General features: G+C 34.0%; 3 protein-coding genes across 24 annotated transcripts; all 3 read left to right on the forward strand.

Moving 5' to 3' along the window:
• Positions 1-2,231: 2,231 nt before the first annotated feature.
• Positions 2,232-9,097, forward strand: LOC107911490 (probable inactive receptor kinase At5g10020). 3 transcript variants are annotated; one of them, XM_016839320.2, is made up of 4 exons: positions 2,232-3,513; positions 4,716-5,249; positions 5,490-6,383; positions 8,274-9,097. In XM_016839320.2, the coding sequence occupies exons 1-4, from the start codon at positions 2,577-2,579 to the stop codon at positions 8,849-8,851; spliced, it is 2,943 nt and encodes a 980-aa protein (XP_016694809.2). In that variant the 5' UTR covers positions 2,232-2,576; the 3' UTR covers positions 8,852-9,097. The 3 variants fall into 3 exon arrangements, with proteins under 3 accessions (XP_016694809.2, XP_016694808.2, XP_040960432.1); XM_016839319.2 differs by having other exon boundaries at positions 4,716-6,383; XM_041104498.1 differs by lacking the exon at positions 8,274-9,097 and adding an exon at positions 7,415-7,573 and having other exon boundaries at positions 4,716-6,383.
• A 3,180-nt stretch (positions 9,098-12,277) lies between these two features.
• LOC107911489 (protein BLISTER) lies at positions 12,278-15,771 on the forward strand. 20 transcript variants are annotated; one of them, XR_001687904.2, is made up of 6 exons: positions 12,280-12,806; positions 13,339-13,567; positions 13,745-13,816; positions 14,104-14,214; positions 14,569-14,645; positions 15,010-15,771. XR_001687904.2 is itself a non-coding variant. In XM_041104499.1 (5 exons), the coding sequence occupies exons 2-5, from the start codon at positions 13,462-13,464 to the stop codon at positions 15,560-15,562; spliced, it is 444 nt and encodes a 147-aa protein (XP_040960433.1). In that variant the 5' UTR covers positions 12,353-12,806; positions 13,339-13,461; the 3' UTR covers positions 15,563-15,771. The 20 variants fall into 20 exon arrangements, 9 of the variants coding, with proteins under 9 accessions (XP_016694804.1, XP_040960435.1, XP_040960438.1 ...); XR_001687906.2 differs by having other exon boundaries at positions 15,409-15,771; XR_001687905.2 differs by having other exon boundaries at positions 12,353-12,806; positions 14,104-14,232.
• Positions 15,772-16,307: 536 nt separating this feature from the next.
• On the forward strand, positions 16,308-23,760 carry LOC107911486 (protein HEAT INTOLERANT 4). Its single transcript, XM_041104505.1, has 14 exons — positions 16,308-16,747; positions 17,127-17,165; positions 17,270-17,323; positions 17,456-17,519; positions 17,791-17,849; positions 18,518-18,642; positions 18,827-18,886; positions 20,341-20,399; positions 20,539-20,618; positions 21,369-21,407; positions 21,618-21,680; positions 21,770-21,817; positions 21,908-22,036; positions 23,268-23,760. The coding sequence occupies exons 1-14, from the start codon at positions 16,565-16,567 to the stop codon at positions 23,313-23,315; spliced, it is 1,050 nt and encodes a 349-aa protein (XP_040960439.1). The 5' UTR covers positions 16,308-16,564; the 3' UTR covers positions 23,316-23,760.
• The last annotated feature ends 1,372 nt before the right edge of the window (positions 23,761-25,132 follow it).

Below are 25,132 nucleotides of genomic sequence, written 5' to 3' on the forward strand. Positions count from 1 at the left end.
GGGACACCAAAGGCCTATCCAAATTAACGTAAACAACCATTCGGACAAATTGACCTCTTGCCCTACTGTATGCGTTCATATTTAATTTGGCCACATTCCCAACCAATCCCTGTATTTCAATCAAAATTTTGTCTTTATATAAATACCCTGCAAACCGAGAAGCCTTATCCATGACATCACCACATTCGAAAAGGCCTGTGCCAGATTTAAGGACACCGTCCAAGGCTGAACTCTCAAGTATTGTCCAAAAATGACCCGACCTTCAGACAGAAACTTCTCACAATCGATCTTATTCTGGAATTTAACCAAAAAATATCCGTTTTCAACATCCATCAGGTGAAAAGGTGCCGAGAGTTTCCACAAGTTATAAACTTTATTCTACAAAACCGAAAAACCAATATTACGACCCAGAAGTTTTACAATCACTATATTATCCATCCTTTTGATGAGAATTTAGTGGATCCTATCCGAAAAATTAATAGAGGGAACCACATTTACAAGAGACTTTTGTATGTCTCCTTCCAAGAAGTCACAATCTTCCTTTTCCTCTGAGTCATTACTAACAGTTTTGGAAGGATGCCCTACAAGCTTGTCTCTCCAAGAGATTTGTTGTTCAACGGACGGATCGATCAGCATATCACTGGTCGTAATCTCATCTTTATCTCTAAATTGAACTTTTTTAGGATTAAACCTTCCACAGATGAGTCTTCATTACCAGTGTTTTCACAAAGAGAAGACATGATAATTGAGCAATTACTGCTTTTCCATTTTAAACAATATAAACGATTAAATTAATGGGATTCAAGTAAGAATCTTTTAAGCAATATTGGTAATTTTAAAATCAAATCAATGTTAATTTTAAAATTTTGAAATAATATAATTAGAATTCCAAAAACATATACTAATGCTAAAAATTATAATAACTACATGCAAATGCAAAATTTAAAAGATATTTCAAAGGTTGTTTGTGCATTTTTATTTAGTGAAGGAAATAATACATAGAGAGTTTCAAAATATTTTTTTTAATTATATTTAAAGTGGATTTCATTTTTAAAAATATTTTAATAATAAATTATATTAATTAATAAATACAATAAAGTAACTATTATTTTAATCTACATTTGTTTTTTTTAAATAAGAAAAAAATATTATTTTACCTATTTTTAGCTAATATTAAAATAATGGTGTAATATTTGATAAAAAGAGAATTTGTTTTACCTTTATTTATTTTTTTAATAATTTACAATATTAAAATAATAAAATATATAATTTCATATAATTTATATATTTTTATAATTAAATTTAAAAAAAATAAAAAAAATATTTAATTAAAATTTGGGCCGAATCGAGAACATAAAAATTAATTAATACATACTTAATATACCTTCATTTTTAAGTTTTTATATTTACTTTAATTAAATCAATCACGAATTTAATTATTTAATATACATTTACTTTTAATTTATTTTTATATTTACTTTAATTAAATTAAATCAATCAATCAAATTTATAAATTTTTGGAATAAAGATAACATCACAATTGTTTATTTAAATTATAAACTCTTTATCAATTTCATGTTACAATGTTACTTTTGAATTTTTTTTATATCTAAGAACATAAAAATTATATTTAATTTTTAAATCATTTTAATATAATATATTTAAACTAATTAATGAAACATTTATTTTGTTAAATACTTTTTATAAATTTCTAAGTGAAACGTTTAAATTTTTTTTAAAAAAAATATTTTTTATTTAAGTAGTACACATGGGTAAAATAATTAGTAGTATATATGAGGAATAGTGATTAAACAACTCATGTTGAGATCCGTTAGCAAGTTAATAAAAAGATAATTTAAATGATAAATTTTGAATAGTTAAGTGATTAAATTGTAAGTTTTCATAAATTAGTAGTATATATGATGAATAGTGATTAAACAACTCATGTTGAGATTCGTTAGCAAATTAATAAAGAGATAATTTAAGTGATAAATTTTGAATAATTAAATTAGTAGTATATATGAGGAATAGTGATTAAACAGCTCATGTTGAGATTTGTTAGCAAGTTAATAAAGAGATAATTTAAATGATAAATTTCGAATAATTAAGTGGTTAAATTGTAAAGTTTCATAAATTAGTAATCAAAGTATAAATTTAGTAATAATTGAGTACCATGAGTGTAATTTAGTAAAAAGCCACGTAAGTTCTAACAAGTGAGCGAGATTTGGGGGAAAACAACAGCAGTGAGTAGTTAAGGTTATTAGCATATTATCATATATCTCCTGCAAGCAAAACCAAAATCTGAAAGAAATTAAAAATGGAAAGAAAATCGACAATTTCTCTCCCTCTTTCTCTTTCTTAGCTAAGGTTGTAAGTTGTAAGGCCTTTACAGACTGTACTTACCATTTTCCCACCAGCCATCTTTCTCTAACTCTATCCCCTTTCCCCCATTGTTGAATTTAGTAAAAAAACAAATCCCATTGAGGTTTTTTTCCCCTCTCCTCTGAAAACCCTAACTTGCTCTTTGTCTGTCACGCAAAAGCTTCAGTTGCTGGGTTTTCTAATCAATGAATTAAATGAATCTCTCTATTTCTTTCGCTTTCTCTTCTTATCTTCTTTTGTTACTGTTGTTTTCGGGAGTAGCCTCTGCATCTGGCTTCGACCCGTCGGAGCTCCGATCTTTACTCGAGTTCAAAAAAGGCATCAAAACCGATCCCTTTGATAAGGTACTCTCCGTATGGGATCCGGATTCCCGACCCGACCCTACTTCATGGACCGGCGTCACCCGCGACCCCAATTCTGGTTCTATCGTTTCCCTCAACTTAGATCGTCTCGGCCTTGTCGGAGACCTCAAGTTCCACACTCTCACTCCCCTCAAGAACCTCCAAAACCTCTCCTTGTCAGGTAACGCTTTCACGGGTCGGGTCGCACCCGCATTGGGGTCGATAACCTCTCTGCAACATTTGGATCTGTCCAATAATCAGTTCATCGGCACGATCCCTGGACGGATCACGGACCTTTACGGGTTAAATTACTTGAATTTGTCGGGTAACAAGTTCGACGGTGGGTTACCGGCTGGGTTCCGAGATTTACAGCAATTAAGAGTGTTAGATTTACACAACAATGCGCTTCGAGGCGATATAGGCCAGTTATTCACTGAGTTAAGGAATGTTGAACACGTTGATTTAAGTTATAACGCGTTTTATGGGGGCCTGTCTGTGGCAGTTGAAAATGTGTCTAGTTTGGCCAATACAGCGCGCTTTGTGAACTTGAGTCACAATCAGTTGAATGGTGGGTTTTTCAAAGAGGAAGCGATTGGGTTGTTTAAGAATTTGCAAGTTTTGGATTTGGGTGATAATTTGATTGCTGGGTCGTTGCCAAGTTTCGGGTCGTTGCCGGGTTTACGGGTTTTGAGGTTGGGAACAAATCAGCTCTTCGGCCCGGTGCCAGTGGAGTTGTTAGAGGGTTCTGTTCCGCTGGAAGAGTTGGATCTCAGTCGCAATGGATTTACGGGTACTGCTTTTTTTGTTTACGTTTCCTTTTTTCTATTTATTTATTTTTTATAATGAAGTTTGAATATGTAGTCAATGGGCTACTAATTGTTCATGGATGCTATTTGACGATGCAAGTTAATGCTAATATTTCATTTTATGGAATATGATTTTCCATGAAAGTAATGTCTTTGTTTGTGTCCAGAGAAAGTAATGATAGTTAAACATGCACGTCCCTTTTTTGTGCCTTTTTGGTTTGAAATATTGTACTTACTAGTTGTCTTGTCTAATATTTGAGTTTTATTAGAATTATACGAACTTGAAGTGATTTCATGGAGTGCTACTCTCTGTTATTTCATGAGTTTGGGGGATTGAGTTTTGAGTGTAATAATGATCCTCTAGTCAGATTGTAAGTTCTTCTTTGTAATTCATGGTCTTAAAAAATGTGGGGGAAAAAAAGATTCTTGATTCATGTTGGTTACTTGAATGTAAAGTTGAACATTCCATCTTGCAATAAAACAGTTGTGGGATCTTTAAAATACAAAAGTTCAAAATAAAAAGGCATCATGGCTGTTCCTGTAAGCCCTAGAGTGAAAACGAAGGAAAGTGTTTTTGTTTGTTTGTTGCTTTATATGCACTGTTTGCCTTTCGATGAAAGTGTGATGCACTCTTCTTGCGTCATAAACATGCTCAAGACTACTTCAAATGAAATACAATGCTTGCTTAAGGGGATTCCAGGAGTGTATCAATTATTCATCTTTTGATCTGCTCTAATCTTCTTGTGTTTTGTTGTAGTGATTTACTCAATGCAGAAGATTTTTTGTACATGGATATCCGACAAATGCGAATCACTGAGTCCCATAAATGAAACATTTAACTGTAGCAAAAACCAGTAGTTTAGAAGATTTTTTGTACATGGATATCCAACAAATGCGAATCACTGAGTCTCATAAATGAAACATTTAACTGTAGCAAAAACCAGTAGTTTAGTCTTTGTGTTAGTTTTACATTGATGGTAAATATTCTTGCTATGTCAACCTTGAATCCCTATAGTGTTTGTTCTTTGAGTAAATTAATGTTGCACTAATTCTCCTGTGCCCATTTGCTGAATGCATATCTTAAGTTTTTTGATATTTTACATCTCACTGAAATTCTCCTGAGCCCATCTGAATGTACAGAAATCCGAATTTATCTGATATTTTATATCTTGCAAAATCTGTACAGGTTCAGTTCGTGTAATTAACTCTACAACTTTGAAAGTTCTGAACCTTTCTTCGAATCAGTTGTCTGGTGATTTGCCTTCATCTCTAAGAAGCTGTGAAATAGTCGATTTAAGTGGCAACACGATCTCTGGTGATATATCTGTTATGGAGAACTGGGAAGCCTCTTTGGTTGTTCTCAACTTGAGTTCAAACAAGTTGTCAGGAAGCCTGTCAAACTTGTCTCACTTTGAAGACTTAAACACCTTAAATCTTAGGAATAATTCCCTTACCGGTGCATTGCCTCCTCTATTGGTTACCTCTCCAAGATTATCTGTTGTTGAACTCAGTTTTAATCAACTCACTGGGCCTATTCCTGGTAGTTTCTTCACTTCTACAATATTGAAAAGCCTGAATCTTTCAGGAAATCATTTAAGTGGAGTAATTCCTCTTCAAGGTTCACGTGTTAATGAATTACTTGTTATGTCATCTTATCCGCAAATGGAGTCTCTTGATCTCTCCTACAATTCTTTGACTGGTGGTTTGCCTTCAGAGATTGGTAATATAGCTGCCCTCAAACTGCTGAATCTTGCAAACAATGACTTATCAGGCCAGCTGCCTAGTGAATTAAGCAAACTTAGTAATCTGGAATACCTTGATTTATCTGGAAACAACTTTAAAGGAAAAATCCCTGACAGGCTTTCAACCAGTCTTAATGGATTTAATGTGTCCTATAATGATCTGTCAGGTCCTATTCCGGAAAATTTGAGAGGCTTTCCTCTATCTTCATTTTCTCCAGGAAACAGGTTGCTAATTTTCCCTCATGGCATGCCATCAGCAAACTCTGCTCAAGTTCAGCCCCCTGATCATGCTGGACATCATAACTCAAAGAGCAATGTTAGAGTATCAATTATTGTTGCCTCAGTTGTAGCTGCTGTAATGATTGTTTTTGTATTATTGGCTTATCACCGAGCGCAAGTTAAAGAATTTCGTGGAAGAAGTGGATTTAGTGAAACAACTACTGCAGGTGATGCTAAGTTGGGCAGGTTTTCCCGACCTTCTGTTTTCAAGTTCCACTCTAATGTTCAAACACCACAAACTTCGTTGAGCTTTTCAAATGATCACTTGCTTACTTCAAAATCTAGGTCATTGTCTGGACGGCAAGAATTTGTTGCTGAAATTGTTGAGCATGATGCACCTGAGAGAGCCACAACCTCTTCGGCTTATGTGAATACTAATCTTCTAGATAATGAGCCAACAACATCTGGGAGGAAATCCTCCCCAGGCTCTCCATTACCATCATCGCCACATTTTATAGAATCATGTGAACAGCCTGCGATATTGGATGTGTACTCACCAGATCGTTTGGTTGGAGAATTGTTCTTTCTGGATACTTCTTTAAAATTCACTATTGAGGAGTTATCTCGAGCTCCAGCAGAAGTTCTTGGCAGAGGCAGCCATGGAACTCTATATAAAGCTACTCTGTGTGATGGGCATATGTTGACTGTGAAGTGGTTGCGTGTAGGGTTGGTTAAAAATAAGAAAGAATTTGCTAAGGAAGTAAAAAAGATAGGATCTGTAAGGCAGCCTAACTTTGTCCCCGTCCGAGCATACTATTGGGGGCCGAGGGAACAAGAGAGACTTCTCCTAGCAGATTATATTGACTGTGATAGTTTGGCTTTGCATCTCTATGGTAAGAGCTTTTAATTTTTCTTTTCCTTTTTTGAATGTTTGTGATTGTTTAACTAAGTCCTAGTGCCTGTTGGCTTTTTATTTCCTTTAAGTTTCGAAGTTATCTTATGAAATGGATTATGATGTTTGTGGTCTTCTTTGTCATCTCTTTTTCTACCTTTTGTGCTAGATTTGGTCATTGTTTGTGCAGGTTAATATTTATAGGCGTGCTGTTAGTCCTTTGTTTTTCTTTAGCTGCTGCAAGTTATGGTGACACTGAAGTCAAGATAGTGCATATTAAATTTACTTTAGCCAGCACATTTGTGATGAGTGTTTTTTTTTCTTTTTGAAATATTTCTAGCTTTATGTTCTTGGAATATTTGCTGAGTGCTGTCATACCTCAGTTGTGACAGGAGGAAATTTACTCACCTTATTCAATATGAACACTGTATTAGCGTGCATGTCATGGGGATTTGGGGAGTTGTCTCGTAATATCACTTTCTCATATCTGTAGCAGGATCTAGAAATATAATCTTGAATTGTGTTTTGCTCTACCTATAGGGCAGTTTGCCATCAAATGATTATGAGGTTAAAGAGGATAATATGTGTATCGATGAATGTATGAGGTCACTGTTGAGGTCTATTGTGATTCGTTTGAACTAGCTATGGGAGAGGCAAGTGATGTGCTGATGCGCAACTGGATTTTGATCTCCTACATGGAGATCAAATTATGTTAGATCAGTGTCAAATGAACCTAACTTGTAGCAATAATTTCTGTCAACTTATATAAGGTGGTCAATTAAATCTAAAATTTGGTGATCTTAATCATTCTATAATCATTTTAGGTTGCCAGTACTGATGCTATAGACTTTACCGCCCCAAGTATGAGTTGGGTGATATTTTGTTACATGTAAGATTTCTTGTGGTTTTGTGCTTATATCTTTGCATCAATGTTGGTTACCGATTTTAGAATAGAATCAAATGCCTCTACTTCAAGGAGAATAGATATAGTTGTTTCAAATGATAACCTATTATGAACTTGTCATCAATCAGCACAGGGAAATCTTTTGTACAAAATCTTGGAGGTCAAACAACATGGCAGTAGGCAAGAAATGATTGCACTAATTTGAGAGGAAGAAAAATAGAGATGCTTTGAATCTGATTTTGAGTGGAAGAACAATAAAAAATGCCTCTGATATGTTAGTCCTATAGGTAAACATCTTTTAAACTCAGCTCTTTTCATATCCCCATTACCATTCTGTTTCTCTGCCTTGCAAAAAGATTGAGCTGGAAGTTGAAAAGATTGTTTGCAGTGTCATTGACCTGTCAGGACTTCATCTTTGATTGTCGTAAATGATGGAATCTTCCTCTATGGTCACCTAATTGGTAAATTGCAACATCTATCAGAGTTCAAGAGTAACAGGCTAAATGTGGAAGAAATATTCAAACGTTTGGTCTTAAAAACAATAGGTTTAAGTTCTTAAAATTTTTCATAATCAAATGAAATTACATTGTTACAAAGGTTGAAACAATAGACTAGGGTCTCATCTCTTTGAAATGTGACTTAGTCAAAGAGAAGATGTTTGTTATTTGATTTGATTATTCACACTGGCTTACATTATTAGAATGAAGCTTTATGCTTTTCTTTTACCAAGTCACTAACAAAAAGTGAAGGTTAGTGTTAAATTTGCAAGTGGTTCACAGTGTTAGGTTTCTATCATGGCTAGAGCTTTTATTACAACCGGGCATTGTTGCCATAAATTGATTTGACTCTTAAGATGAGCAGCAGGGTTTTATTACAATTGTCTTGCAATTTAGGTTATGTACTTATGTTGCAAGTGTTCATGAATGCATCAAGATTCTGCTTTTATGTTTTCATTTGATCAATATATACGTGTCTGTGGCACTGCAGAGACTACTCCTCGGAGGTACTCCCCGTTGTCATTTAGCCAAAGACTGAAAATTGGCGTAGAAGTTGCTCGGTGTTTGTTATACCTCCACGATAGAGGCCTGGCACATGGAAACCTAAAACCGACGAATATACTCCTTACTGACTCCAATTACCATGTTTGCATCACTGATTATTGCCTTCACCGGCTGATGACACCAACTGGCACTGCGGAGCAGATATTGAATCTGGGAGCCCTTGGATATCGTGCTCCAGAGCTGGCTCTTGCATCTAAACCAGTCCCATCACTGAAGGCAGATGTGTATGCTTTTGGAGTGATCCTGATGGAATTGTTAACGAGAAGAAGTGCGGGAGACATAATATCGGGACAATCAGGAGCAGTCGATCTGACAGATTGGGTTAAATTGTGTGATGAAGAAGGGCGGGGAATGGACTGTATTGATAGAGACATTGCAGGTGGGGAAGAACACACGAAAGCGATGGATGAATTGCTAGCCATATCACTCAAGTGTATTCTTCCTGTAAATGAGAGGCCTAACATTAGACAAGTATTTGAGGATCTCTGTTCTATATCCGTTTGAATTTTTGTACATTCATCGTGGAATATTCATTTTCCTCATTCTCTTTGTTGATTTTTTTTCATATTAGTTCTTCTTTTTTTTTTTTTTTCCTTTTTTGGGGTTTTCAGCCTTGTGATTTTGGGCCATCACATTTCTTTTCCTCTGGAAATTTTTCTTGTAAAGTGACTACTAATCCATTGCCATTCATTATTTGACAGTGTTTCCAGTTTGATCATCAATTAAAAGACATTGCAAATTTTCTTTTGAGATCTGTTTTGATCAGTACTTTATTATCTTAGGATGTACTTGGATGGATGGATGGATGGGTGGATGGAAGGATGAAAAGAGAAAAAAAGTTGAAAGGAAAGAAAGAAAATAGAAAAGATGGCATTTTTCTAACACAAAAGCAAATAGGAGATAAAATGGGAAATGAATTTTTTAAACCCATGCATAAACTATTCATTATCCCATCAATTCTCAATTCCTATAATGGATTCCTCGTTTAAACTTACAAACTCTAAATTGTTACAATAGTAAGAAGCAATTCAATCAGTAATAACATCTTACCGAATGATCTCAGCCTACAAGATTCTCAATGAACCAAAGATTGATTTTCTCAACCCCCTTTACTTTTAAGCTTGCAAACGCTTACAGGAGGATATAAATAATTATATTAATAACAACTTATCAAATATTAACAAGAAAGAAAGAAATAAATAAATAAAACCAAATTTCCCATTTTCCTTTCCGCTTATCTGTCCCATGTAAACATAGCAAGATGTATGGGAAGATGGTGCAAACTCAAACTGTGCATCTGCTTCACATGCATAACATATGCCGCCGCCATCTTCGACCTAATTGAAGCCCCTAATTCTTCTTTTGTGACTCAGTATGTCTGATGAGGAGGCTCAAGAAATTCATCTGTCAAAGTTTATCAACATATACTATTTTCCTTTAAATTCTTCATCGAGCCAATTTAATCAAATCAATTAGTAAATTTGGGTTTGATTTTGGACTAATTAATAATTATATATTTGTGTGTGTTGGAACTTTCATTCTCTCCTTGCTAATGTTTCAACTCTTATTCAGAAAACTTGCTAAGCTGTTCATAACATCTTGTTTAAACAACTCCTTATTTAAACAACTATCCATCGAAACCTTTAAACAATAGACTCTTGGACAGCTCAAGTCGAGTTGCATTTGGGCTTTTTGACTTGATTCTCCACAATTGTTTTCTTCATAAGCAATGAGTCTCAAAACATGTTCCATCACATCCTATACATTGCTGATTGGATTAGGAAGTGAAGGAAAGATTGGTAGCTTTGAGCTTTTTGCTATTTAGTGTTGATGCTGAAACAACCTGTTTAAACAATTGTTTGGACAAGACTTTAAGACAGCTTAGATAGAGTTGGATGTTAGCATTTTATATTTAGACCTCCGTGGACGTTTTCTCCATAAGCAAATGAATCTTAGAACATGTTTCATCTCAAACCATGGTAATTGGATTTGGATGATTGAAAAAACTACGAGATCGACATGCCTTATCCGTTAAGACTTATCCTCGTCTTTTAAGCCTTTGTCCTTGGTGATTTATCTATTGATTTTACTTGGTTTATAAGGCTTTATCTTGGGATAAAGATTGAAGGTTTTTATCCAGAATTATTGTGCAACTAAAAGGATGAATTTATCTTCACAAAGCTGATAAGGGAAGTTGCCATGTTAAGCCTACAAATAGGTTGTTGTACTGCACACATGGGTGTGTTTTGTGGAGTGCTTTTGGTTGTTTATTTTATTAACTTTATTTTGTGTGTTTGGCAGTCGTGTTAGACAATTTGTTGGAGAGTTTATATTTGATGTAAGTGATGTTTTTGGGATGAGTGATTTGCAACAATTAGGACTAGTGTAAAGCTGCAATCACTTGTTTATATGAATGCACGTGTTTTTAAGCCCTACGCTTAACAAACCTAGGAAGTAATATAGGTAAACGGATCGAGAGATGAGGTTACCAAGTAAATCGTGTATTTATCCTAGTGAGGAGAGTGAGGCCAAGAGATAAGCGTGTACTGGTTGATTAGTTAGGCAGTAGAGGTCGAGAGGTAATATTATCTAGGTAATAACTAATTCTCTAATAAAAAACCGAGTTTTGAAGTTAATTACGACCACGAAAATAAGTTAATCTTTTATCTATTAATCGATCATAAGTTGAGAACTCGCATTGTCGACACTAGGAATAGGAAATTCTATTAGGTTAATTTAGAGCAATTAATTTAATTAGCTTAATTAATCTTTTAATTTGGATTCACACTACTAATTTATGACTCAATCAGATTATTAATTATTTTTTGTAATTAATTTAATAATAAAATTCTCCAATATGCAATCCCTTTGGTATAATCCTCAAAATACTTACTGGTGTTCCGTTGTAACACTTCTATATTATAATTTTACCTATTCGCTTGCAGATACCGCTCTAATTTTATATCGATTTATTTTCACAATTTTTTTACTCTAAATGTTCGTATGTTTAGAGGTGGTCAGACGCAATAAAGGCGTTGTGAGAATAGGTGGTGGAGAATGTCATGGACCGCACAAAGGAGCCCACGACCAAGGCACCATTTGATGATCCATTTGTTTATTTAGGGTCATTCGATGCGATAGGACTGACCTATTACTTAGAGAGACTAAAGCCTATCTACTCAGTTTAGAGAATATGTAAACACTCTAGTAATTTATATTTTACTAAGGCGAATATTTTGTAATCCTGAGGGATAAGAATGTATGGAGCTTAAATCTCTTAGGAATCTCATCTTGTAGATAAGTTTTAATATTGACCGTTGATCTAATTTAAATTGTACTACTAGATCTGAGAGAGCTCAACCGTAAATAGAGTTACCCCAGATTCTTGAGTAATAAAATACTTTTGAGAATATTTATTCAAACACTTAGGCGGATTTGAAGCAAAAGAATCGCGTTCTAGCCTCGTAACATTTGGACTCGAATTTTTACGGACTTGAACTTTCTCAAACTTGAATTCCGTCAAAACCAAGCTTTCTCGTATTTAGATCATTAAGAGCTGAAATGGATTAATGGAAATGAGCAATGAAATGAAATACGTGAAAACATTATCCCGAACCTTTCCCATCATCATATCGCATGGCATCGTGGCAGTACAATAAATCCATAAAGGAGATGGGGAAATAATAGTTATAAATCTTTAAATCAAGAATTTATATTGCCCAGGGTGATTTGTTTTGGTTAATTAACGATGCATGTACTAATGATATACTTAATATTATCTAATCAAATAATCATTTTTTTAATTCAGCTAATCTGACTTGAAAGTTTTGTTGGGTTGGATATTTTAGTGATGTCTCTCCTAGTAGGGCCGAACAAAATTGAAAAATAGAAAATTTATTTAAATGGTAGTGTTTGGTTTTGGTTTGAGGTTTTGAATGTTACTATTATTTTGAAATGAACCGAATTATATCTTTAATTTAGGGTTCCTTTAGATGCAACTGGGTTCCAGTAGGTTGGCTTTTTTAGGCTAAAAAAAATTGCAACTAAAATGTTAACAAACGCAAGGCTCAACTAAAATGTTAACAAATGCAAGGCTGTTTAGAAAGTATTCTTCAGTACGTTGAAAATACATTTCACCTCACCGGAGGCTTAATTCTAGACTGGAGACTTTTGGTCCAATAAAAATTTAGCAACTTCAGTTATTTTTCTTTTCCTCTTTTACCCATATATTCTGCAGTTGCATTCTTCAGGCTTTTCTAATGTTTGGCTACCCTTCTTCTCCCCTTTCCCCTTCCTCTTCCCTTTCCCCTTCCCCTTGGGTTGCAAATCAGTTTGGTCAAGGACCTCTTCCGGTTCCTCCTTCATCCAGGTAGAGCTGCTTCTCCTTCTTCCGTTCTTCATTCCTTTTTCTTATCCTTGAAATCAAGGAGAAATTCGAAGACCTACATGCTCTAATCAGGTATTCCATTAAAAACTAATAGCTTTTATTTATCGATTTTTAAATGTGCATGCATATAATTATTTGAAGAAAAAAATCGTTCATTGTGGAAATTCTTATATGAGATTTTGTTTTTTCTTCTACTGAATTTCTGGGTTTTGTTGGAATCCTTGAAAAATATATATTTCTTTGTCAGATCGTGATGACATTGACTAGATTGATTGTCTTTGGATTACATTAATGACCTTTCGATTGGAAAAGGAAGTGTTGGGTCGATCTTGCTTTTGACCAATGATGAGGGTTTAGTGAAAATCAAAATTATGGAATCAATTTATGTTTTTTTCCGATAATTTTAATTGTTTGCAATGATAATTGTTCAAGTGGAAAATAGTATTTATTTTCAGCTTTGTGGTGGGTGGTTGTACCATTAAGATTGAGAATGAAATTATCGAATTATAGTCAATTGAAATCCGCTATGCATTTTTTTAATATCATGGAATGGAATTTGGCTTGTTAAATTTTACTTAAGGTGTTAATTTTGCGTTTCTATTAGTTTGAAGGGATTTTGTGAAAGCTGAGAAAAAGGGGAGTAAAGATGGTGAAACTGACAATGATTGCTCGTGTTACTGATGGTCTTCCTCTGGCGAGGGACTAGATGATGGTCGGGATCTGACAGATGCTGAAATGTACAAACAACAAGTTAAGGCTTTGTTTAAGAATCTCTCTAAAGGCCATAATGAAGCTTCAAGGATGTCTGTCGAGACTGGTCCTTATGTATTCCAGTATCCTTGTCCTGGTATCTATTTTTTGGATGCCATATTTTTTGAGTTATGAAATAGGTTTATACTTTATGGTCTATTGAGGGAAAGAAATAAGTTCTGTTGTATGTTTTTCTCAGTACGATTTGCAGGTGCATCTGAATTATACCATTGTGGTGTTACCTTGACCTAAGTTCATAGCTATATCATTGAAGGTCGTGTTTGTTACTTGACAGTGTGACCGTTCTTATCATTGCAGTGGGAATTTTTGTTGTTAGACTCCTGTGACTTCGTTTATGACTCTTCAATAGTCTGATCAATAAGTCTTTGTTTTGAATGGTTTTCTTTTGTTGCAAAGGATGAATTCAGTTTTATGCTGCATTTTAAAATGCTATGCTGTATGTATGCTGATATGCATTTTGTTCTCTTGTGTTCTTTGTCTAGTGATGTTCAAATTGTTAGGGAGCTTGTTACAAATACTTTTTAAAATGTCAACAACATTCTATTTCAGCCCTTATCCCTTTTTTTATTCTTGCTATGTCTGGTGTTTGGTATTGCAGGCAGAGCTCGAGTCTTTTAAAATGGAATATGCAAATGCACGACTGGAATGTAATGCAGCTGATGAACGTGCTAATATATTGGCTTCTGAAGTCATTGGTTTGGAAGAGAAGGTAACAAAGTTTCAATGGGTAAAGGTTTTCTTCCTTCTCCAATTTTATTCTATTCATTACAGAACATATATCACTCTTGATAATAATACTGAAAGATCAGTAAGCTGTCATGTTCGTATATGCATGGTTGTAATATATACCACGTGAAGGGTGCCAGTTTAACTTAAGTGGCTCTCTAGTCCTTTTTTATATTTGACTTGATCATGTTATTTGCTTGTTTTATATGATATTATTAGCATTTGGAGTTTCTTACTTTATTCCCTTGAATATATTTCTGTATAAAGCTGTTGACACTGGAGTGAAATTACTTTTGTCTTCTGCTAGATTAAAATGTTTTTAATATCCTTTCTGTAGGCACGTCGATTAAGGTCAAATGAGCTAAAATTGGAGAGGCAATTGGAGAACTCATAGGCTAAAATTTCTTCTTTCAAGTATGCTTTTTTTAAGTCTAATTATGAAATTTGTCCCTTTATTTTACAGCATCTGAGAAGTTAGTCCCTCTGATTTGTCAGAATGGTCCTCATATTTTATGAACACTAAGAAATTAGTCCAATTGAGTAACATTGTTAAACCTTCTTGTTAAACTGAGCTGTTCAACAACTTATGTGCTAGGAATTAGTAAAAACCAGCAGTAGCATATTTATGTTACAAAAAATTTGACCTATATTCAACTTAGGTTACTATTTAAGTTTTGAGTATAGTTTTGGCACAGCATGCAACATGTTAATTTTGCACCATGCATCTGGTGTAATTATATGTTATTTTCAGTCTTACTAACCTGGATTATTTTAACAGTTTGTATCATTGGTGCATCCATCAGTTAGTGTTGATTGTTCGATACTACATGATTGTTATGAATCATTTGCAATGTATTGCTTGGGAAGATACCTTGTTGCTTGCTTGGGAATGTTCATTTCAAAGACCTTGAACTTCAAATAAAGATTTTATTTCTTATCTTTGGATTAGCCTTGCACAATATTTCATTTAGTTTACAGTTTCTGTGGTGACATTGTCTTTGTTATTTGCTTTGCTTATGCCCTTGAGTCTAAATTTTGGACACCCATATATTATTTTCAATGTCATTGAATAGTCATTTCAACACTCTGCTTTTTCATATCTTTACTTTTTAAGAATATATAGGTTCTTCTGATGTCTAACATACCATAATCATAATTCCCCTTAATGCACTAAAAGGAATATGCACTACTTTGTTAGTAAGCAAAGTACAGGATGTTGTTGAACTTTGGCCTGCAATGCAACAGGAAACCAGCTGCAAACCAGCATGCAGACCAGCATCCAAGCTGAACCAGATAAGCAGCAGCATTTTGTTTATTTTGTTCATTTGTAACTTGATTTAGTTGCAATGTAATTTATACTTAAAGTTAGTAGGAGTAGTTGTTGATTTATGTTTGATGTTATAGCTGGTATGTCAGCTACATTTTGTTTGTAATTCTATCTAGGCTTTGGGAGCAGTTATACATTAGTTAACTGCCATATTTCATTGTAACATATATGCTTCTCAAGTCAATGAAAAAGATCTGATTTTTGGAAATCAAATTCAGTTTTCTTCTTGTTCAAACTTCTTTGCATTCGTTTTTCTTTCTCCTTAGTTTTCTGCTAAAAAAACCAACACATGTAATCCGGACTACATGTAATTTGTTTTTCTCCTATAATTAAATATATGATTAATTTGAAATGTTAAATAAAATAAATTTTTGAATTTTTCTCTAGTTTTAATTCATTTTTAATTATTTATTATTGAAAATAAATATAATTGTAATAATTTTTAATCATTTATTAATTTTGTAATTGTTTAATAATTTTAAAAACTTCTATTATATATAATTTTTAATCTAATGTCCTTAAAAGTCATTTTTTATTTTCACCTCACCGCTACAGCTACGTTTGAATCCAAACACACACTTCCCCGCTGTTTCTAATCTTACTGCTATAGTAACTAATCTCACCACCACTCTTTTTTTTTAATTTTACTAGAGTTAAAAGAGACCGCCTATCCAAACTAAGCCTTAATTTATAATTAAAAAACCAATTACCTTTAATATTCGAAAACGTTTCAAAAAGGCCCTTGAATTTCAATATCCGCGCCTGCCCCCTCAAAACGACAAAAAGGGAAAAAAAGACCTAAAAATTGGCGTTGGATTGACGCTCAGAAAACGCCCAGGCAGCAGCGCCCATATATTCAATTTTGTCCGAATACTATACTATAGATTTTGAATCCGGATCCACCGCCATCGCCCATAATTACACACTCACCCCTTTTTCTTTCTCCCTCTCTCGGCTCTGCTTCGCCGTTGCCGTTGCTTTTCTTCTTTTTCCCCTTAATAACCAAATGAGGAAGGGAGCTAAGAGAAAAGCCGCTTCTCATGAGCAAGAGGAGAAGCAAGTAAAGGCTTCGTCTTCTTCGCAAGAGAATCTCAACAACAACAACCGTAAACCTGCTCCCAAAGCTAAGCGTGCTAAGACCTTCAAGCCTCAGCCCGAGCCTGAGTATTTCGAAGATAAGCGTAACTTGGTATTATTATTTTCTCTACATTTCTCTCCAAGTTTTACATTTGTTGTTTTGGATTGCCTTTAGGGGTTTTCTTTTATGACTTTACTGTTTTGGTTTATTGAATATCTGGATAGATACGAGGTTAAAACATTAGGTTTTAAGGTTAATTTCTTGGCGCTGTTGACTTTTTTTTTCTACTTAAATTTGAGCTTTTAATTCTGGATACCACCGCGGTTAAATTTAAATTTTTATTCTATAAGCTTTCGCATTCTTATGTGAAGAGTAAAGTTTAATGGATTCGAGGTTGGAACTTCAAAGTTATTTGTTTAGTTAATTAAATGGGTGAAGTTTTGCTTTTTTAAATTTGTTTTGATGAAAATTGTCGATTTGTGTTGCACAGGAAGATTTATGGAAAGCTGCATTCCCTGTTGGAACAGAGGTTGGAATTTTGAATTTCGATTTGAATGTTGAATATTTGGTTAGTGTTTTTTAAATGAAATTAAGTTCTGTTGCTTATATAGTTTTCCTTTTGTTGTTTGGAAGTGGGATCAACTGGACTCTGTTTACCAATTCAACTGGAACTTTTCGAATTTAGAAGTGAGTTGCAAGAGCTTTTTTTCCTTACTCTTTTCTAATTTTAGCTGCTACTTTGCTGCTTTTGTTTTCCCTGTATCATGTGAAACTTGGTGTAGAGCTAACTGAATATTTTACTGTTCTTTTTCTGGTCAGGATGCATTTGAAGAGGGGGGGAAACTATATGGAAAGAAAGTTTATCTCTTTGGTTGTACAGAGCGTAAGTAGCCATGGTCCTTGTTACATTTCTATGGACAATTTGCTGGTACTTGTGGCGAGAATTTTTTTTTTAAAATGCTGTTGCTTGCATTACCTCTTGTATTGTTATTTAACTTTTACCGTGCTGAAAAGTAAGAATGCTTGTCCTAGGTTCTTAATTTGAACTTTGTTCTCATAAGTTTCTTTCTTGCATCATGTAGTTTCAATTTCTCTGACCTGTCTTTTTGTTCAACAATTAGACACTTAATTTTAATTGTTCTCTATTTGTGCAGCTCAATTGGTCCCTTACAAAGGAGAAAACGAAGTCATTTGTATACCTGTGATTGTGGCTGTAAGTTGTCAAACATTTTTAAGAACTGATTTTAATGCTTGTCACGCTAAATTGATTCAAGGGATTTTTCTTTCTTCATCATGTGATTAGTGGGCAGAGTGATAATAGCATCTTTAACCGTCTTTTATGTTAAAGGCTTATTCAATGGTACCTTTATGTGGCTTTGAAGTTATATATTCCCTTGCTGTTCCAATTTTGACATTTTCCTCTGACAGTTCAGTCTAGCTGTTTCTTTGAGCTGCAAATCTCAAGCTTAGAATCTCATAACTAGGGGCTTTTTCCCCTTGGATAAGTGGTTTCTTTACTTCACCTTTATAGCCGTGGATGTGATTTTGTCACACAGCTTTTGATGGCCATAAAAAAATACGTGTTCTGGGCCACTTTCCCTATATTTATTTTTCAGTGCAGAAGGCCATCTCTGTAAATTATAATTTTCTTTTGACGTAAAGAGTTACTAATTACTATATTGTTGCTTATCTTGTGTGGACCAAATTATTAACTGTCTAGAATGTTAATAGTTAAAATCCACATAACTTCCCTTTAGTTCTCTTTTTTGCTTTTTCACTGATTTATTATTTTCGACAATTGCAATGACAAATATTAATGTTTTATGAGATTGGTTTGTTGAAAATAGTTCTTTCCGCCATGATCTGATTGTATCTTTTCAGGTTGAGTCTCCTTTCCCACCTTCAGATAAGATTGGTATTAACTCAGTGCAGAGAGAAGCTGAAGAGATTGTTCCCATGAAACAAATGAAAATGGACTGGGTTCCATATATTCCACTTGAGAAAAGGTACCCAATTTTGATCTTTTTTTAATCATATACAAAGTAGACCTTTAATTATTTAATTTAATTTATCTGAATAGTTTGCCAAGTTGATAAATTAAATTTTAGCTAATTTTCATTTTATTATTCTGCATTTGAATTGATTTAAAATAAACTTTTGAGGTGATTGTATATTTTTATTGCTCCACAGAGACAGCCAAGTTGATAGATTGAAATCTCAAATATTCATCTTAAGCTGCACTCAAAGAAGGTATGATTGGAACACTAACACTTACAATCCTCTTTATTTTTGTTTCTTTTGTATGCAATGGTCAACTACTTCCAATCACAGTATCTTTATCTCAACTGCTTTTTGTTTGAGACTGCCAACTTGGGTTACACTCACTTATGCTTCCTTTGAATATTTACAAAAAAATTTGCTATGTTAAAGGTAGGCTTGTATATTTTGTTGTGTGGCCGGGGTTTTAAGTGTTGGCTTGTATATTTTGTTGTGTGGCCGGGGTTTTAAGTGTTGGAATCAGGTTTGCTTTTTCTGAGAATTGTCTATGCATTCTGATCAGCTTGTTGTGGTGCCAAACCAATACTTGCAGAGTACATTAAATAAGTGCTGAGTATTCAGTTCTGTTTATCGGGAATAACAATATAATAGAAATATCTGGTCATCCAGAGGCTTGAATGCTTAGCAATATGCATTTCTAATAATTAGACCCTCTTGGTTTCATGGTTTCCTAATGGTCCATGTCTGGAGGCACTATTTCTATGTATTAGCTAAGCAGTATTGTAAAGGCATGTGCCTAGGTGTGCCTGATTGTCACTGTGCATTTCTAATAATTGGACACTTTTGTTTTTGTTGTTTCCTATTGAATTGTTCATGTCTGGAGATGACTGTTTCTGTGTCTATGTATGAGCTAAGCAGTATGGTGAAGGCATGTGCCTAAGTGTGCCTGAAAACAGAAGCTCCTTAAACCCTTCCGGGTGAGGCACAGTTGATTAGGTGCACAGTTCTTGCACCTAGGTGCATATTTTTTCATTAGAGGTTAGGTGCAGGAAAAAAGTCTTTGTGATTGCAGTTCTCTTTAATTTATTTTATTTTGAACTTTTTTCATTAAATGGGATATTATACTCTTATATTTCAAACATGGGACCATAAGGAAATATTTCAACAACAGACGTGGGACATTGAACTTTCTTCATTCAACAATAGACACAGGACCATAAGAAATCATTTATACTGGCCAATAAAGAAAAAGAAATTTCTCATGTTTTGTAGATAAACGGGATTACACTTTAGAGTTTCTTATCATAATTATATATCAACTTTATTTATATATAGACACACACACACACACACACACACACGCACACATACACTCACAAATACAATGACACGTGAATATATTATGCCTTGCTTCAGTTAGGTGAGGGCTTTCTTTAGTTCTTTTGCGCCTTAGGCAACATTGGGTTTTAGGTGCCTAGAGTGCACTTTTGTGTCCTTGCCAACTTTGGAGCTAGGTCAACCATTTGATATTTAAACAATTCTTAAATTTCTGTCTTCATAGAGTGTAATAAATTATTTCAGTGCAAGCTTATGGACTTCAATTTTCTTTATATTATTTCATCTCTCCTGAGAGTGGGTCTGTATGTGTTTGTTGAATGGATGCTTGCATTTCGGCTTACCTTTTGTATTTGGTATTCTTTTGGCAGGGTTGCTTTGAAACAAATGAAAATAGATCGTCTCAAGAAATACGAGTATTGTCTGCCTTGTGAGTCTCTAGATACCTCTGGATGTTAAATTGCTTCATATGTCTGCTGCTTGTTATAATGACTTGTCAAATAGGAGACTGAAAAAGGAGAAGAACCCCTTATTTATTGCAATGTTGTTTGACCTGTCCCTATTGACAGATTTTTACCAGCCTTTGAAGGAAGATGAGCTTGAACAAAGCACTGAGGTTCAAATAATTTTTCCAGCAGAACCAAAGCCAGTAAGTTCTTTGTATTTTCTGAGAACATTAATTATGACTGATACTTGACTTTATGGATATTAATTTGTTTATGGGTTGACTAGAGTTCATTGTAAGGGTTGAGCTTATCATGCTTTGGTGAATGGACTGTTGCATTCAGTTTAGTTGGAGGTACCATTTTATGGCTTGTGGCACATGCTTACATGAGTTAAGCAAAGAGTTGATTGCTAAAAAATTAATTCACACCATAAGCATGTGCATATGTACTTATGCATTCGTCTATGATGCTGCCAACAGTTAAAAGTAGGAGGTTTGAAGTTCAAACCTTGTGAGGAGTGGGTTTTCCAAATGTACCCTTGCATCTTTTATTCTTATAAACTCGAAATAGAGATTCATTTATAAATGTTGAAAAATCAGTCTTCTCCTTAGCATGATATAGAAGTCAAGCATAACTAAGCATCATTAGTCTCTTAAGTTTTCTTCACCTATGGACATAATCCACTTCTTTTTTTTGAATCATGTGCTGCCCTTCATCAAATGAAAATATATCATTTAAAGAAAAAGAATTGAGAACCAAAAGGCAACTTATTTGAGGTATGCATTGCACCTTAATAGAGTATCTTCATTGGAGGTTGTTTTGCTATCCTGTATTGTGCCTTGGTGTATAGGCAATCCTTGATTCTACAGCCTGTAATCATTTTTATTGGGATAACCAAGGCAGCTATTCTTCAAGATATTATGTAAGTTGACACATCCTTTCTGTTCTTGCAGGTTTTTTGTGAATTTGATTGGGAGTTGGATGAACTTGATGTAAGACTCTTAACTCTTTCATCATTATGCTGTAGTCTAACTAGCATGATTTTTTTGGTGGCGATGTTTGAATTATTTGAAATGGTAGCTTGGAATGTTTTAAAAAATCAGTTATTTATGCATTAGACTTTAGTCAATCATTTTACTTTTTGGCTGTTGTTTGCTGTTGTCATAGTAAATAGGTACTAAACTGTATCTACCATTCTGCAGGAGTTTACTGATAAACTGATAGAAGCAGATGAATTAGATAAAGATCAAAAGGATGCTTTTAAGGTGAAGCTGATTTGAAGATCTACCAATATCCTGTGGATTTTAGGTATTTCCAACTACTAGTTCAACCTGACATACTTTGGGTTTTGTAGGATTTTGTCAAAGAGAAAGTTCGAGAAGCAAAAAAAGCTAATCGGCAGGTATGTTTTTTGGCAACATTGCTTCTTCGATTTGGTTGGGGAGCATGATTTTGGATAGGTTGATTAATTTGGCCAATTCAATTCTTATAGGCAAGAGAAGCTCGCAGAAAAGCCCTTGAAGAAATGAGTGAGGAAACTAAAGCAGCATTTCAGAACATGAGATTTTACAAGTTCTATCCTGTTCACACTCCGGATACTCCTGATGTGTCAAATGTAAAGGTAAGGTTTTACGAGTTACTGCTTTATCTACATTTTTGTGTTAGAAAAAGGAGGTATTTTTAATCATTTATTTTGCAAAATAATGCCTTAGAGCAAATTTTAACTTCTTGTTTTATTAGCCCTAGTTATTTCTCATGCCTAAAGTTGTAATAGTTCTGAGTAGATTTTCTTTATAGTAGTCATGGTGTTATCGGAGCTTGTTGCATAATAAATTAAAGCCTTTTGGTTTCTTAGAGGACACTGTCAATGATAAGTAGCTATTACATGATTTACTTAAAGTGTCTGAATGATAATATTGGCTTGGTTTTATTTAACCAGTAATGTTGGCTAAGTTTATGTTTGACTGAATGGGTTTGATGGTGGCATGAATCATCAAATTTTCTGTAGCACCTATACTCTTTGTTGGATTAAGTTTTATTCCCAGTGCTTTGTAGTTTTCTCTTGGAAATCAATTGAATTACATACTTCCTCTTTAAGTCATTCAGATACAAAGTAATGAAAAGGTGTCTGTAACTTCTCCTCCAGGACCTACCCCCGCCCTAGAGTAGTTAGGTGGGAAATTAAAATTAATCTTTTTTTGCACATGGGCCTTTTTTGGGACAAAATGAGTTATTTCAAATAGGTTCAATTTTTGGTCCAGGGTACAATTAATTTGGCATGGGCTACAATTGTTGCTATAGCCTTTTATTTGTCCTCTTAATTCTGGTAGTATAATTCTGTCTGGCTAGAAGATCCTAATCCCTTGCGCATTCCCATGTTGTATATAACCCCTTGAAATACTCGTAAAACATTTCTTAGTAAATTTCATTAATTTTCATGTCACTTTTTTGAATTTGAATTCTAACCAATTTCACATTGTTGCCAAGACTTGGTTGGAGTATTGGTTAAAGCTGTTGTCTATTACCCAGGTGGCACGGGTTCAAACCTTGTCAACCCTTTCCCCCTCCCCCAATATTGTATGCTAAAGATAGCCAACTTTGCATTGTCTTCACCATAACAATTCTCAGTCATGCATTTCATGAATTGAAGTTCTCAATAAGAAATTTCATCTTTAGTCACTTGTCCACTAAAGATCAAGCTACATGAATGTTATTGTTTAGAATTCCAGATGTCAGATTTATATTTTTAGTTGCCAGAGGCATAATACATTTGCCTTACTGATTCTATTTAGAATAACAACATGACTAGTGACTTAAATTCGTTTTTTCTTATTGGCGATTCTACCTTGCAGGCTCCTTTCATAAACAGGTATTACGGGAAGGCACATGAGATTCTCTAATGGAACCTTTATATTAAAGAATGAAGATGTAGTGCAGTTTGAGGGATGCTCTAAAAAGCCTGCTTCGCTTGTAAGAGTGTCATTTGTATGTTACCAGGAAGTTTTGGGAGTATGCCTCTGGTGCCCCATCACACTCATTTCCTAGGAGAAAAGGTTTAAACTTAAAAAAACTCCATAACTCTTAGATAATTAAAACCAGGCCCTTTGCAACAATCGCAGGAATTAGTAGAATACTCTATTGAGGCTTTATTTTTTTCCCCCACAATTTGTAGAATATTCAACTGAGCCTTTCTTTTTTCTCCCAAAAATTTTGAAGGAATTTTTAAGGCTTGAGGTGCTTAAATCGCCCCACAGCTTGACATGTCATGGTTTTACACTTATTAGCGATCTTCCGTTCCGACTTAATTGTAATAGTAAAGAGTATTCAAATGCATTTTTACCCCTATATTAAATCTCTGAATCATTTCATTTTTTCTCAAGTGCTTAATGTTTGTACCAGAGGCTACAATGTCGCCTCAAGCACCCGACAGATGATGCCAGATATTTTAAACTTCAATATTTTGCCCAAAAACTTAGGTGGTGCGGATTCGTGGACTTGAACATCAAATTGAATGGATGAAGCAAAAATCTGCACAAAAGGATTCTTTTTGAAGGAATTCGATTGGACTCATTTTAATCAACAATGGAAAAGGCTCCGGCATTCTCTTAGGGCTTGAATTCTTGTATCAAATCTGTAAATTAAAACAATTCAATTATTTAAAGATATGACATGATGGATTAGAGTTTAGTTTATCAAGAAAATTCTAACACTTTTTATCAAGTGTGCCAACCAATATTTTGTACAAAATAAAAAATCTGAATTCAAAATAACTAAAGAAACCTAAAAGAACCATGCTTACTTGACGATTTTTACTTCATATCTAACTGTCCATTGCATAGAGAGATGATTCAAGAAAAAAAAAAGTTGGATTCTTCCCCTAGATTTCTTTTGAGAAAAATGGTCCATAATAACCTAAGCAAGTTTAATTTAAATTGAAATCCAATTTTTAACTATTAAGTCTCCCTTTAAAGTTAGTTTAATTTCAACTAATCAAATTATTTTTGTTGATCTAAAAAATGGGGATTTTAGATAAAATTTAAACGCATCTTACTAAATGGATTTAAGACAAATAAATGTTTTTTTATTAGGACATGTTGAAAACTGCTTCCAAAATTCTTAATTCTCAAATTAAATATATACACGAGTTATTTAACTTGGATTGGCTCATTTTAAAATAAGTTGAAAAGCTAAAAGATAATATTTTGTGTGTTAATGACACAACTCAGAAAAAAAAAAAAAGTCGGTCCCCATTAGGTTGTAAGTTAGTTACGCAATAATTGATTTATGTATCATCGTGTTGATGTGAATTTTTGGTTGCAATGTTGCATTTGACATTCATCATCACAAAATGATCTATTAAAAATTGGGAAATGTTATAAAGAAGAATGAATAAAAATAATATAAGAATAATTTTTCAGGATTTGTGACTATTTTTGTTAATGATTCTGTTTCCAGAATTTAAACTTGAATCTACTTTTAGAAATACAATATATTTTATTATTTCGCTAAATTCTTGTTGACCTTAAAAGTCCTTTTTGTAGTATGCAAATCATAACTCATTTAGGATATAACAATATTAACTTATCGAAAGAAAAATTTGCCAAAGGCCAATGTCCCCAAACCCAAGAGTTTTGGACCGATGTGGTTTGGACAGTCTGCGGTTTTCAATGGTCGCCCATCCCTCGTTACATATTGTGGACAAAAATTATCATTTACT

Source organism: Gossypium hirsutum, chromosome D11 (assembly GCF_007990345.1).
Source record: "Gossypium hirsutum isolate 1008001.06 chromosome D11, Gossypium_hirsutum_v2.1, whole genome shotgun sequence".
Taxonomy (NCBI): domain Eukaryota; kingdom Viridiplantae; phylum Streptophyta; class Magnoliopsida; order Malvales; family Malvaceae; genus Gossypium; species Gossypium hirsutum.

Excerpts from the sequence above, each read along its gene's own strand:
- LOC107911490 (XM_016839319.2), top strand. The coding sequence starts at position 2,577 with ATGAATCTCTCTATTTCTTTCGCTTTCTCTTCTTATCTTCTTTTGTTA. Across the intron at positions 3,514-4,715 it reads CAGTCGCAATGGATTTACGG|GTTCAGTTCGTGTAATTAAC; the intron begins GTACTGCTTTTT and ends AAATCTGTACAG. Across the intron at positions 6,384-8,273 it reads TTTGGCTTTGCATCTCTATG|AGACTACTCCTCGGAGGTAC; the intron begins GTAAGAGCTTTT and ends GTGGCACTGCAG.
- LOC107911489 (XM_041104499.1), top strand. The coding sequence starts at position 13,462 with ATGCTGAAATGTACAAACAACAAGTTAAGGCTTTGTTTAAGAATCTCT. Across the intron at positions 13,582-14,103 it reads ATTCCAGTATCCTTGTCCTG|GCAGAGCTCGAGTCTTTTAA; the intron begins GTATCTATTTTT and ends TTGGTATTGCAG. Across the intron at positions 15,119-15,476 it reads ATACCTTGTTGCTTGCTTGG|GAAACCAGCTGCAAACCAGC; the intron begins GAATGTTCATTT and ends GCAATGCAACAG.
- LOC107911486 (XM_041104505.1), top strand. The coding sequence starts at position 16,565 with ATGAGGAAGGGAGCTAAGAGAAAAGCCGCTTCTCATGAGCAAGAGGAG. Across the intron at positions 18,643-18,826 it reads TATATTCCACTTGAGAAAAG|AGACAGCCAAGTTGATAGAT; the intron begins GTACCCAATTTT and ends ATTGCTCCACAG. Across the intron at positions 20,400-20,538 it reads ATACGAGTATTGTCTGCCTT|ATTTTTACCAGCCTTTGAAG; the intron begins GTGAGTCTCTAG and ends CCCTATTGACAG.